A 15,034-nucleotide genomic window follows, 5' to 3' on the forward strand; every position below is an offset into this window, starting at 1 on the left:
AGGTGATATTTCTTTCCTTTTGGTACATCTATCTTTAAATTGGATGTTCTTTTGCCTTCATGGTAGGGAGTAAGTAATTTTTATGTGGGTTCCTTTTTTCATTCTTGGATTATTAAGGAAAACATAGTTTGTGAAGAGGAGGTTTTGCTTGTTATCTTATAAAAAATTGGGTATTAGCTATTATAATAAATGATAGACAAAACAATGTCCTCTAAGGCTGTTGAAAATAAATATCTATATGATGGATTCTCTTCCCAATTTATCTCCAAAGTTATTTAGTAAATATTTGGGAAACCAAAATAGGGTATGTTGATTTGCAAAGGAAGAACTAAATACAAAAATTCCCAAAAGAAGATGTGTTAGCTAATTATTTTTGTTCCTTCGGTATTTTGGAAGTTGAAATGTTCCTTATATCTCTTCAATCTCCCAAGCTTGTTCCAACAACCATAAAATTTTATGATTGGGATGCAAGGGAGATTAGTGGATTTGATGGGTTGGCTTTGGCTAGATTCACCTAAGACAATTGATGATTTATTAGGCATTGTTGCCGTCGATGCATTGTTAAGGTTATTATGGTTGATTATCAAAGCTAGTGGGATTCAAATATAGAGGCGTGTTTAAGATAATTCTTATCATTGGTTGGTTAATAAAAATATGGTTTCAAGATTGATGCACAAACATATTAGAAGGGCACTTTTATGATGTATGTGAAATAATCACATTATTAAGCAAAATAATAGGTAATCTATAGGCAAGAATACTCCATATATAGATATTCTATATGAGGGACATGACTAATTCCACAAACTATAAGATTGACTAGGCTTTTCTCATTAGTGGAATCATATAATAGCTAGTGTGTATTGTTGCCTAGATGCATGAATTTGTAGTTTCCATACAACTAAGAAATGATAATGTTTCTAAGTACAAACCAAGTGGGAACTATAGACCCACTAATCTTATTTGTAACCACTCGCCACAACTATATTATGATAACTCTCTTATTGATAATAGAGAGTATCTAATACATTTATTAAGACCCTGATTATGGTCATGGTAGACCACACAAAGAATGACTTCCATAGGAGGCTAAGAAGGTGATCCATGAACAAGAGTTTGTTTCATTCAATCCTTAACATTAACTATCATTAAGGTGGAAGAATTTAGTGAACAACCACTTATGCTACCTAGGTACCCTAATGTCATATTCTATTAGAATTAAACAAGTAGTTAGAGTTCATTCTATTTTTAAATCCAAGCATAGAGGGGGGACTATAATGATCCATCATCATTGAGTGTTTTTAATTAGATAAGAAGGGATTTTGAAAGGGCCTTGATCCCTTGTGCAAAGAGAAAGATGAAGCATTAATCCCAACAAAACAACAAAACAAAATAGCTCCAAAACAACAAAATAACAAGAGGCATAATAACTAAAGCAAAAATGAACCATCCTAAAATCAGGGTGGTTTAAAAAATTGATCCAAAGCTCTTTGATTGAGCACAAAGGAAGGACCCTTCTCTCCAAATCCCATTTTCTTGAGACAATGAAGGGACATAATATCATTGGCACATCCATCATTAGAACCCAAAGCATTATATATCCTTGAACAATCCAAATGGGATCTCCCTTGATTAGAATCAATATTTTGAATCTCCTGGGAAATAGGGAAAGTTTCATCCTTACTTTTCTCCTTACAAGCATGACAAATAACCAAAGAGTACTCATACTCAAACTTCTACACCCATTTTCCAAATTTAGAGATAGGTTAATCTGGGTAGGGAGAGCTTGATCGCCATTGAGTGAGGATGCCAAGAATATCTTTGATATAGATTAAAAAAATGGGATTAAACCAGGGCTCAAGGACCCATCTACACAATAGCAATCATATGACAAGAGTAACCACTGCCATGAGATATGAAACTTAAAACAATGTGACAAAGATATTACTATGCATAACTTGAGAGCATTCAAAATTATACCCTTATTTGATCCAAGGGGTTATATGGAGGAGAAGATAGTGAGAAATTATGTTTATGTGACTAATTTAGAGATTTTTTTGGAAAATTTTGCCAAAAAATCTCAATTTAGACAAAGTGATTATTGTACTACCTTACTTTGTTTTGTCTTAGCTTGAAAAAAAAAGTCTAGTTTAGATTATTTTCCTATAAAGAAAAATGCTCTAACAATATTGTTATCAAATGCAAATATTTAGAAGCTATTCCATATGATATTCTTGATAAAACCATTTCTTTTATAGAATCTAGAAAGGTAAATATTTTAAGAGTTGACTATGGAGATAGCCACCCAAGATATAGAGGTCTAATGGAAAGCACAACAAAATGAGAAGATCAATATGACACGAATAAACTATATTCCTATCAATGAATGCAAGTTTACAATATGAATGAATGAGATTATAAATAGAACCCCTTGATTATATAGGTCAAGATGAGACATGTAGGATATCATAAGATTATGAAAGTATCTTAATCTTATGATATGAGACATAAAGTGATAAGTATCCTATGTATACCTTAAGTAAACTTAAATGATAAGGCATAAAAATGACCTAATAGTGGAAGTAGCTAGGTAATATCCCTATTACACCAACAATTATTGCTACTTGTTCTTTGATTCATCTCATTGATATGGCTCAAATTGAAATAATTCATTTCATCAATAAGAACAAATATATTCAAAATTTTACTAAGCAATAAAACAAGTCTCGTGATCCTTACTTTCCTTAAACTGGCCCCTTTGGTTGCTAGCCCTTTACTCACAAGCATTACTCTCACAAAAAATACAAACTCATTTTTTTGTAAGTGATCCTTTAATCATCATCATTTTCATGCTTCGAGCACACTTACCTTTGCAAGTGCAAGTATCCCAAGCCTCGATCCAAAACTATAATCTACTATATTTGCAACAAGCTTTGCCACATCACTTCAAATTGCTCTTGTAAGAACACAATTGTTAAATTAGTCTACATGACTAATGCAATATCATGGAGGGGTGTAGTAGAAGAAGACATATATCTCTATAAACAATATGACTTTTTTGAATCTATTCTCAAATATCAATGATGAAAATAATGAAGATGGGGTTTTTAGTACGATATATGAATTAACTGAACTACATACTATAAGAATGAATAGGTCTCAAGAAGATCAAGGAAGTAGAGGAGAGAGGATCTCCCTATACTAGTAACACATTTAGAGGAAGGTAAATCACAATCTTCTTTTAAAACTTTTATAGTGACTCTACAAGGTACTAGACCTTTCCTAATTTCTTTCAAATTAGTAAACTAATGAAGACTAGTTAATAAATAAATTACCAGCGACTGATTGATCAATGTCGGCTAGTGTCCGCCTCCACTTCCACCGAATCATACTACATCGCCACTTCCAGCCTGACATGGCAGTGACGTCGGATATACAGCATAGAGGAAGCTCTTATTGCGGGTGAACTTCTTCCTCCGTCCGTAGCTTTTTTTGCGGGCGAACTTCTTCCTCCGTCCATAGCTCTTATTGTTGTTGATGGAGGCCCGGGCGTCGCCGTTTACACAACCCATTTTGGGCTCCCTTGCGGTCGTCCTCGCTGGTTATGTGCTAGCCCGTGGCACTTTGTGCCCGTGGCACTTCGTGCCCCCATTCCCCACTGCGGCCGTGTTTGTCACACCAATGGTCTTCCCCGCCACGATTAAACCCATAGGTTCGCTACAGAGGCGGGACGAATGAGAGGGGGGATTTTGTAAAGAGGCGAGATTTATAAAATGACTTGGTCTTTTTTTTTTTAAAGTAATGCATGCGGTCGTCGAAATTTCGATGAACGCAGACACTTTTTCTAAAAAAAACCCAAATATCATTGCCAATTCCTTCTCCATCGAAACCAAATGTTGCATTATCATTGGAATTCCAACGAAATCGGGCATTTTTTCAAAAAAATATCAAGTTTGATCACAATATACCTTCTCCGTCGGAATTTTAGGCTAAATGTATTAGTGATATATATATATAGTCTCCGAGAAACATAATCTTCTAAGTTGACCAAGACATAGATCTAAAAATAAGTCAACACTAAACATTCCAGTGGTGGAAAGGAATGAGAAGTAGACCATACCACAACACACATCATCAGTCCGATCAACACATTACATCCATTACAAATTTCAGACCCAAATCATGACTCACACGCTACACCAATGCTACTACACATCCTTGAATTTCGGACTTAATCCAGACCCAAAGATCATTGCCCAATATAATAAAAATAAGAATGAAACCAAGATACACATGAATACAATCGATCAACACCATATTCGATAAACAAAAACATTCAGATCACCATCAACTCAACTAATCCATGCTGAAACACATCTTCGGAAGCACTAAAGATTCTGGGAACACAACTTCTGGATTATCAACACCAAAACCATACATTGACATCAATGAAAACCAATCATAATCATAAATACCACATTCACAATAAATTTGTGAGCCTCATCATCAGGGGGATGGTCTCATTTGTGGGTACTCGATGATCAGTGCATAATCCTAGGCAATAACATAGTGTAGGGAGACACAAGGACATCTTTGAGCTTATGGTACAACTAACAACAAAGTATGATGATAGATTTGATTCCCTATAGGCTGAGGTAGAGCAAGCACAAGCTAAGACAAAGCACCTACATCACAAGAAAATTTAGCTCATGAATGAGGTAATGAAGCTCATAGTTGTTGTTTGGGGGATAGAGATGCGGTGTCGCTCATGATCTATGAAATCACATAGACATTCCTCTTTCCTACAATCACCAACACTAGGACCCAAGGGCTCTACTAACCTTCATTTGTAGGGTGATGAGATATGTTATGATTGTACACCATATTTCATTTTAGTGATGATTTTGTTGTATATCCTATATCGAAAGCTATTATGTATATATATTATTATGTTTTTTTTTTGAGATGCTTTACAGAGATGTCATATGCAATTTAATTCAAAACAAAGTGTTATATTGCTTTGATTAAAATGCAACAAAGATCTAAGAAAAACATAATGATCAACATGAATCTCTCATTTAATACAATTGTGATTGATTAACCAACCCATGTATATTTCTTAATGAATGTTACAATTTTTAAATTGATAAATGAACTAATTAAACAACTTATCATAAGTGTTAAACTAAATGCAACAAGGGTTGACGTAATGTACTCATGCTAAGTTAAATATCAATGTGATCTAGCTAACGATTTTTGAACTAAATACAACATGATCTAATTAACATGGCACATGGAATACTGAACTATATGCTAAGATAAAGAAACTAATTTCTTAATCTATGAAAAATAAACTACAAAATGAATCCAAGGCAACCAAAAGTTTCTCATGAAAGAAGCAATATATGCTAAATAGAAAGAGAGTCTAACTATCTAACATATCATGCTTTAAAGATGAATATACTAGTATACCATTCAACAGAGAATGGATAAAGAAGATTAAGCATATTATCTATGTAAGTACATAGCATTAATTGGATCCTTGAGAGGTGTACCATCAATTTCAGCTAATTTCTAAGCACCCAAACCATAGACTTTAATGATGATGTATGGTCCTAACCAATTCGAGGTGAAAATTCTCTCTTGTTATTGTAGAAATCACAATACTTTTAAAAAAAAAGTTTTCAGTGACAAGTTACATACATATTTGAAGAAAGATTAAGGTGACGAATACAATACATTTGTGAGAATTAAAGACATTTTTTCAAATATAAAAATCACAAATTATAGTCCAATACAAATTAAACTTACAATTTTTACTATTTTCATTATTTCAAGTGATAGTAATTTAAAAAAATCTTTTTAGAATTTAATCTTATTTAAGAATATGAAATGGTTTGCATGAAAAAAATAGAAGTTTCTTTTAAATCTAATAATAATAGGAAGTTGCTTTGAATTTAGATTTTAGTATTTAACTTATTTTTAAATTATTTATTGTCTAGTCATTAAAATGATCCGGGTAAGAGTCATTTAATGTTACGCCTACTAAATAACAAATATTTTCTTATAATTTTTTAAAACAAAAATAATTAAATTATATAGATATCTAAATCTCTATATAATTAAAACAAAAACCATCCTTAAATTAAACTGGTACAAATTAAAAAAAATAATCCAAAATCACCAAATCTTCTTTTAAATTTATATACCAACTATAAAATTCATATACCAACCACAAAATTTACCATAACTAAAATAGTACAAATGAAAAGACCTAATCCATCAAAAGTACCAAATCTCTCTTTAAAATTATATAAAAATATAATATTAATATAAAAAAATATTAATTACAATGATTGGTTTAATGCAAAATTAAGAAGGCTTTTGCCAACGAATCATATAACAGTTGGTCAGATTCTTTCATGTTTGTATATAGATATCTCAGATTTTTAAATTAAATTCACCTTCCTCTTAAAAATAAAAAAATGAAATATTTTTCATTCATTTAATAAACGCGCTCAACCAGAGACCCTCTACCTAGAACCTCGTTAGAGTTTAAATATGAGATTATTATTATTTTTTTAATAGGAATCCTAAATATATACACTCTATTAGATTCTCGCTGACATACTAAGACACGTTTGGAATATACGCATTGTATATATGGTAGATGGGGTTTCTGAGCTAGTGCGTTGTAGGTGGGAGAGTGGGGACCAACAGTAAACAATTTTTACTATTGTAAAATAGGTAATACGCGGAAACCCGAAGTCTGAAATGTTTTAAAAGGACAATGAGAAATTTGAGTTAGAGCGTGGAAAGGCGAGCACCATGGAGGCCCTGCTCAATTCCAATCTCAACGCTTCGGCGCCATTAAAAATCAGCAGGTATTCTAATGGCGCTTCCAAGACGTTGCCGGTTCGAAGCTCGTGCAAGTGGACGCCATTACCGGTGAGTCCTTTAGTCCCCGGGAAGCTCTCCCTGAGCAGCAGATCGCTTAAGAGGGATTTCTTGGCGCTTCGTGTTTTAGAGAGGCCGACGGTAGGGATCAGCTACGAGATCTCGGGAGCAGGAGCAGAGCCGTCGATTCGGAGGCTGGATGTGAAGCCTACGATTCTTGTCGCGGAAAAGCTGGGCGAAGCAGGGCTTGAGGTGCTTCGAAGCTTTGCGAACGTTGACTGCTCGTATGGCCTCACGCCTGAGGAGCTGTGTTCAAAGATCTCGCATTGCGACGCTATTATCGTGCGCAGTGGAACAAAGGTGTCACGAGAGGTGTTCGAATCTTCGAAGGGACGCCTCAAGGTCGTTGGAAGAGCCGGCGTGGGGATTGATAATGTGGATCTCCATGCCGCAACAGAGTACGGGTGTTTGGTGTTAAATGCTCCCACTGCAAACACTGTAGCGGCTGCAGAGCACGGCATAGCACTTCTTGTCGCCATGGCAAGGAACGTGCCTCAGGCCAGCGCTTCCATGAAAGAGGGTTAGCTTTTAACATTTTTTTCTTAATTGCTCTGTTTTAACTTTTCTTTGTTTAATGAATAGTAGTTTCAGGAAATTTGCGTGAAGAAAGATGAATTGTTATAGGTGAGATCTTCTTTTGTTTCAATTAGGACTCTTAAATAAAGCTAATAAAAGGTATTGGTGCTTTTCATTTAGATATAGAGCAAATTGCCTTAGTTCAAGAGAATTTGTTAGGGAAACTTCACAGAAACTTAAAATTTAGCAAATGTTTCAGCGATTTTTTCTTCGCGACGAAGTGCTGTGTACAAATCGATCAATCTTTCTGCGTGTCGCGAAGTGCTGTGTACAAATCGACCAATCTTTCTGCATTTTAGAGAATTATACAGTCCTTTAGATTATTATTTTGTCATTTAAGTTCTTTTTCTCCCAGATTTAGAGAAATAGACTTTGGGGAAAAACAATTTCACTGTTCTTTTTTGTTCATATGCGACAGATCTCGGTCAAACCAGCAAAATCTTGTCGTGCTTGAAGTGAAGTGTTTTGAATTGTTCTCTCTAGCTTTAGGAAATTTGCATGAGGAAAGATTAATAGTTATAGGTGAGATCTCCTTTTGTTCTATTAGGACTTTTCAATAAAGCTAATAAAGCTTTTGATGCTTTTGACTGAATTATAGAGTGCCTGTAGCCAAAAAAATTTGCCAAGAAATTTAACAGGAACTTAAGATCAGCGATTTTTACTTCGTGACGGATTGGTGTGTACAAATCGACTGATCTTTCTGTGTTTTAGAGAATTATACAGTCTTTTTAGATTATTATTTTGTCATTTTATTTCTTTTTCTTCGAGATTTAGAGAAATGAATTTTGGGGAAAACACAATTTCACTGTTCCTTTTTCTTCATATGAGACAGATCTCGGTCAAATTGACAACTTTTGTCGTACTTGAAGTGAAGTGTTTGGAATTGTTTTCTCTAAAAACTGATAAATCTGTCTCCTCTTTCATTAAAATAAAGAAATAACCTTACTTTATGTTTGATTTTATGCATTTAATTCATTATTTTTTAATATAATGAGTTATAATATTATAAAAGAATATTCCCAGGTGGGAGGGAATTTAAGATGAGGGAGGGCCCATGTAGGGTGGGTGAGTGGCCCCCCGGGAGGTAGATTAGTTGTAAGGGACCTACGTGACCTACTATTCTAAGGGGCGCTCCTTCGGTAGAACATCAGAAAATTTAGTATTTTTTATTTTAAAATTATTATAAACATACGTTTAACATTTTTTTTTTTTATTAAAATGCAATAAACAATTAGAGAGATTTTAAATTTTAAAAATATATAATATTCTGCTGTTTTTATAGATTGTTATTATTAATTTTTCAATATAATTATTTCATGTTTATTTTTATAATATTTAAATTATTTTATGATTTAATTTTTTTTCATTTAGATTTTATTTTCTTTTTCTGAATTTCTTTGAAAAAATTTAATTTAAAAAAATAAAATTAATAATAGCGGTAATTTTATTGTAACAAATTTGTCTGCTGAGAGAGAAAAATTTCAACCAATGGAGAGGCAAAAATGAAATTGCTCTGTTTTACCACCTAGTAAGTGTGGACTCTGGGTTATTATGGGCTCGCGAGGTCGATGGTCTTGGGACCACTGTCCAACAATAAGGGCACATTTTCTTATCAAGAATTTAAATCAACATGCCCTCTCCCCACCTATTTTGTTTGAATTCAAGCCTAGATGGCTGTCTGTTGGAATGAATCTCAGTAAAGCATAGCAGCACAAAGACCATTAGTAAATATATTGTGTATATGCATGCAGTATTCTATTTTAGCTCTTGTTCTCAATTACCCTGGACATGTTGAGTGACGTTTCAAACGATGATGCAGCTTATTGAATAATTTAGTGATTTGTAAGTGTAAACAATTGATGGATTTCTGGCTGCAAATGTTAATTTCAACTACATGTATACACCTTTGTTGGATCATATTAAATGAAGTTTCAAACAATGATGTAGTTTTTGGAATAATTTAGTGATTTATGAGTGTAAACATTTGCTTGATTTCTGGCTGAAAATGTTTATGTCAATTACATTGTTACGCCTTTGTTGGATTACACTAGTTCAATTCTTTCCAAAGAAGTCTTCCAGATCATTGACCGTTCGGGTCATTACCAAAGGTTTTTTTGCATGCATGGAGCTCATTTTAATTTAAAACTTACCATACTCACCATAGCATGTATCTTATTATCTTTCATGATCACGGTTATCTAACGCGTATGATCAGGTATTTAAAATAAATCCCACAATATCTGTCTTTCTTCCCTACTTTGCTTTTATAGTTGGGCTTTGTTTTGGAAATAGGCCATCTTCATGGGAAACAGAGATGCACTCGTTTTATGTTCCATCGGAGAGTATCCAGAAGGGAAACGCATCAGAAATGAAAATCTTATTAAGAAGGGACTTAGGTTTTTTTAAACTCTTCTCCATAAGATTTTCATTTCTGATGTCTGTATAGACAAAGGTATCCAGAAGTAACCTCTGTTTATAGAGAAAATGCTTGTTGAGAGAAGTTTCCTTTTAAATATGCATCATCTTGATGACCCTCGAGAAATTATTATTCACTGTGCTTTTATTTTCTATTACCTTGTTTTTGGAATTATTTTGTGATTGCACCACATAATCTTGTCGTAACTGTCCGTGATTGGAACTTCTTGCTCTTACAGGTAAGTGGCAGAGGAATAAATATGTGGGGGTGTCACTAGTGGGAAAGACTCTTGCAGTCATGGGCTTTGGGAAGGTTGGATCAGAAGTTGCTAGGCGTGCAAAAGGATTGGGGATGCATGTTGTTGCGCACGATCCATATGCCGCTGCTGACAGGGCACATGCCATTGGTGTGGATTTATTATCATTCGATAAGGCTATTTCTGTTGCCGATTTCATTTCCCTCCATATGCCCCTGACTCCTACTACAAACAAGATTTTCAATGATGAAAGTTTTGGTAAGATGAAGAAGGGAGTGCGCATTGTGAATGTTGCTAGAGGAGGTGTTATAGATGAGGATGCTCTGGTGCGGGCACTTGACAATGGTGTTGTTGCTCAGGTATGTCAATAGTGCCTCTGTTTCTGCGCTATATTAGAATTGCGATATAAATATTTCTATCTGCATGTAGCATGACAGGTGAAGAAAAAAAATGAGCCATTCATATCATTTATGTACATATTTTTTAAGTTATTGGTATTCAAGTGCTACTTGGTTGCTAACAGAATCTTGTAAAACTATAAAAAACAGGCTGCACTAGATGTATTTACAGAAGAACCTCCAGCTAAAGACAACAAGTTAGTGCAGCATGAGAAGGTCATTGTTACACCTCATTTGGGTGCGAGTACAGTAGAAGCACAGGTACACAATTTGTGGACAAAAAAAATATCTACAATTGATAATCAATACAGAGCATTATTCATATTTTGCACGCATTTTGGCATAATGAGGACATGCTCATTTCATACTTCGAGAATATTAATCAAAATCAAATTTATGCAGGAAGGTGTGGCTATAGAAATAGCTGAAGCTGTTGTTGGGGCCCTGAGAGGTGAGCTGTCCGCAACAGCTGTAAATGCACCTATGGTTCCTGCTCAGGTACTCTCCATATCGAAAATACTCATGGCTTGTTCATTTCGTTCTTTTGAATTCTGACGGTTGTTGCTGCATTTCGTTGCGTGGGAATTTAAGATCTATATTCACAAATGCAATGTTATGAGTTCCGTTCTCACAGAAATTGTTATACCGTAGCGAATCTTCGCAGGTTCATGTGTGCTTATGTGAATAAATTGTAAGGAAAGTGGTTAGGCTGCCGAAGACCCTGATTCGGTCTCTTAGTTAAGGACATAAGTTTTAATCTATACTGAAATCCCACCATAGGATTATTCACTATTCCCCCATAAACAGCTTGTATGTTTGTGCACTAGTTTTGAGTTCTTTTCTTAGCAGTTCTTGGCGGTGTTACACATTTTGGTATTTAATTGTTCCTATCAGTTCTATCACGAAGGTTTATCTTTTATTTTGTGCATGTGGTATTTTTCTTTATACGGGCACAAGTTTGATAGAATTATCTGATTGTTTTGCCTTAGGTGCTCTCCGAACTTTCTCCCTACGTAATGTTAGCAGAAAAGCTGGGAAGGCTTGCTGTACAGTTAGTAGCAGGAGTTAGTGGTGTGAAAGTAGTGAAGGTGACCTATACCTCTGCTAGGGCTGCAGATGAATTGGACACAAGGTTGCTTCGTGCAATGATTACTAAAGGAATAATTGAACCTGTATCAGATTCATTTGTGAACCTTGTCAATGCCGATTTTGTAGCAAAGCAAAGGGGTCTGAAAATAGCTGAGGAAAAAGTACCTGGTGATGGCTCACCTGCACTACCGTTGGATTCAATCCAAGTACAACTTGCACATGTGGAGTCCAAATTTGACAGTTCATTGTCTGAAGGTGGAGACATCACAGTTGAAGGGAAGATTAAAGATGGAATTCCACGCCTTATTAAGGTTGGGAACTTTGATGTGGATGTTAGTCTTGAGGGAAGTCTCATACTTTGCAGGCAAGTTGATCAACCTGGCATAATTGGAAAAGTGGGAAGCATTCTTGGATCTGAAAATGTCAACGTGAACTTCATGAGTGTTGGGAGAACTGCTCCTAGGGGGAAGGCTATCATGGCAATAGGGGTAGATGATGAAGCTCCAAAGGAAACTTTAAAGAGGATTCATGAAGTTCCGGCAGTTGAAGAAATCGTATTCCTCAAGTTGTAGCCAGATAATTCTGCTTGAGGCAGCAGAGTCAACCAGGTCAACTACATGCTCTATATGCTTTATGGAGTTGGCATTAGCAGCAAAGCTAAATTATATGGCACAAGCAGAAAACAGCTTTGGTATTTCTACATCATGTGAGTCAAGATAATCTAATATCATTCATTCAATTTCGAGTATTAAAAAAAATCTCTCATTGCCGCAGCTGGGGAAGGATATATGATTGTAACCAGCTCTTCATGTCCTCATTCTTCTTGTATTCTATTGGTTATTTTGGACCAGACATTCTGGAGGTTGTATTTGTTTTCCTGATATTTCATATGTTACTTCATGGAAAAGGGTATGTATGAAATTTCGGGTTGCAAGCATTACTGTTTTAGCAAATATGTATATTTGCTTATCCTAAAGGATTGTGATGCCGTACACATGGCATTCCATATTATGTAATCTGTGTTTCTATTGTGCTTTGTTGATCTCAGCATTTATATTAAAATCAGTTGCCTCATTGTCTTTATTGAGCTGTAATCTTATAAAATGTCAGTTTGAGCAGGTACGGATAACTGGTGAGACTTAATGTAAGTATGTGGGAAATTGTTAGCAGGGGTAAGAAGAACCGGATGATATTAATTTGTTAAATAAAACAGCTAAGTCACCAGGTTTGTATTTGAATTCAAAGTTCGACAGTTTTGAAATTCGAATGAAGTTTCATGAGGAAAAAAATTGATATGTATAAAATTCGAATTAAATTCGTTATATGTAATTTTTTAATTTTTTAATAAATATATGTAATATATTTATAAAATTGCTTAAATAGTTTAACATTGATAAATAGATTTGAAATCATTACAAAAAGACGACACATTTATAAAATATAAACCATAAGAAACATTTGCTTTCACGATTGCAAAGATGTTCTTTTGTCAAAAAGGTACAATAACAGTCAAAGACTTTAAAACTTTAAAATAACTCTCTAAGTCATCAAGAGAACCTGGCTGGGATGCCAAATCATCATCATCTGTATCACTACTCAGTTCATCATCTGCACAGTCAGGCTCATCTGCATCTGGCATTGCTATGCCTTCAAGAGTTTGTTCTAAAGAAGTGCTCTTTGCTGATTTGTTCATCAGCAATTTCAAATTGCTGCAAACATAGACAAGATCTCCCAACTTTCCAATCAACAAATTGTTCCTCTTTTTGGAATGGATGTGGTTAAAGCAACTCTAGTTCCTCTCACAAGCTGATGAACTTGCTCCATGACTCAAAATTCGAATAGCAAACTCTTGCAGTTCAAGAGCTGATGATCCATAAGCGATCCACCATCTATATCCAAGCATACGTGGCGAGTCATATTTTGTGTCTGCCCCTCCAAACATCCCTTCTCCTCTCTTGTATTGCCAACTTTGATCTTTGATTAGTGCTGCAATTTCTGATCTGGTACATACCTGCTAATGGCTTGGTAAAGCCCTGCCATGTATCATTATCACCCCTTCTATCAATAGCAAACAACTTAGGCTCCAAAAAGTAAGTTGTTGCATGTAAAGGTGAGTGCATCATTTTCCATCTGTAATCAATTGTCTCCCATATCTGCATATATTCTGCTTCTTCATTACTTAGTGCTTTTTGAATAGATTCCTTACACTAGTCCATGAAAGCATGCCGAGGAAAGGAGTGTCACCATCAACCATACGAAGCACATCAACAATTGGTTCACATACAAGCAAAACTTTTGCTGCACTTTCCCAGAAATTGTTGTTTAGGATGATTTGCTCTATGTTCTTCCCCTTAGGGCCTTTAGAAAACACTAAACATTCCCACTGATTGGAACAAATAACAGATCAAAGCTGCTTTTTCTTAAACCACTCTTTTCAAAGTGATATAATATGAAGCAAATCTTGTTTCATAAGGCCTCAACAATTCCTTTGATGCATGCTGCCTATAAATACTCAATGTGAGATGATGATTCCGTATGAAATTTGCAATTGCTCTCCCTCTATGAATAGCTTCATTTACCCATGGGAATTTAGCCAAGTCATGAAGCAACAAATCAAGACAATGGGCTGCACATGGGCTCCAATATATTTGTGGGTACTTCTCTACAATCAGCCTCCCAACTCCCACACAATTTGCTCTACTATCAGTTACCACTTGAACCACATTTTCCACCCCTACTTCAAGAATGGCTTCCTCTAATATTTGAAAAATATACTCTAAAGTTTTCTTGTGGTTCATGGTGTCAATGACTTTAAAAAACACAACACCTTTAGGATAAGACACCAAAACATTAATCAATGGCCTTTGACACATATATGACCATCCATCACTCAATATAGTGCAACTTGTTTCCTTCCAAGTGGCTTTGGCATCAGCTAGTTTTTCAGTCACTCTATCTTTTGACCTTTGCAAAAGAGTTGTCTTGATAGCCTTTGAACCTAGGGGTGTGTACCCTTTGCCAAACTCTGCAATTTTTTGAACTGCATTATGGAAATGTGGATTTCTCGCAAAATTGAATGGAATAGCACTTGTGTAAAACAAATGAGCAACTGCATTATCAACCTGTTGTTTCTCTAGTGGTTTCCAACAGTTGTTCAGTGTTCCACTCTGTTTTGATACGCTCACCGGTTTGGATTGCACAGAAGAGGAAGACATGGTATATGTAAATCTAGATATATCTCCTTCAATTCTCTCTTTCTTTTGTGCCCTCTTCATTTTGCCTACCATTGAAACAACCAACTCTTTTTCTAGAATAGCTTTAAGTTCTGGAGTTGCACCTATA

The 15,034-nt window shown here is 35.1% G+C and overlaps 1 protein-coding gene across 1 annotated transcript; it reads left to right on the forward strand.

Moving 5' to 3' along the window:
• The first annotated feature begins 6,790 nt into the window (after nt 1–6,790).
• Nucleotides 6,791–12,775, forward strand: LOC131053351 (D-3-phosphoglycerate dehydrogenase 1, chloroplastic). The gene is made up of 5 exons (XM_057987949.2): nt 6,791–7,477; nt 10,188–10,564; nt 10,754–10,864; nt 11,006–11,101; nt 11,593–12,775. Exons 1-5 carry the CDS (start codon nt 6,829–6,831, stop codon nt 12,262–12,264), a joined length of 1,905 nt encoding a protein of 634 aa, XP_057843932.2. The 5' UTR covers nt 6,791–6,828; the 3' UTR covers nt 12,265–12,775.
• Nucleotides 12,776–15,034: the final 2,259 nt, after the last annotated feature.

Source organism: Cryptomeria japonica, chromosome 9 (genome assembly GCF_030272615.1).
Source record: "Cryptomeria japonica chromosome 9, Sugi_1.0, whole genome shotgun sequence".
In the NCBI taxonomy this organism is placed as follows: Eukaryota; Viridiplantae; Streptophyta; class Pinopsida; order Cupressales; family Cupressaceae; genus Cryptomeria; species Cryptomeria japonica.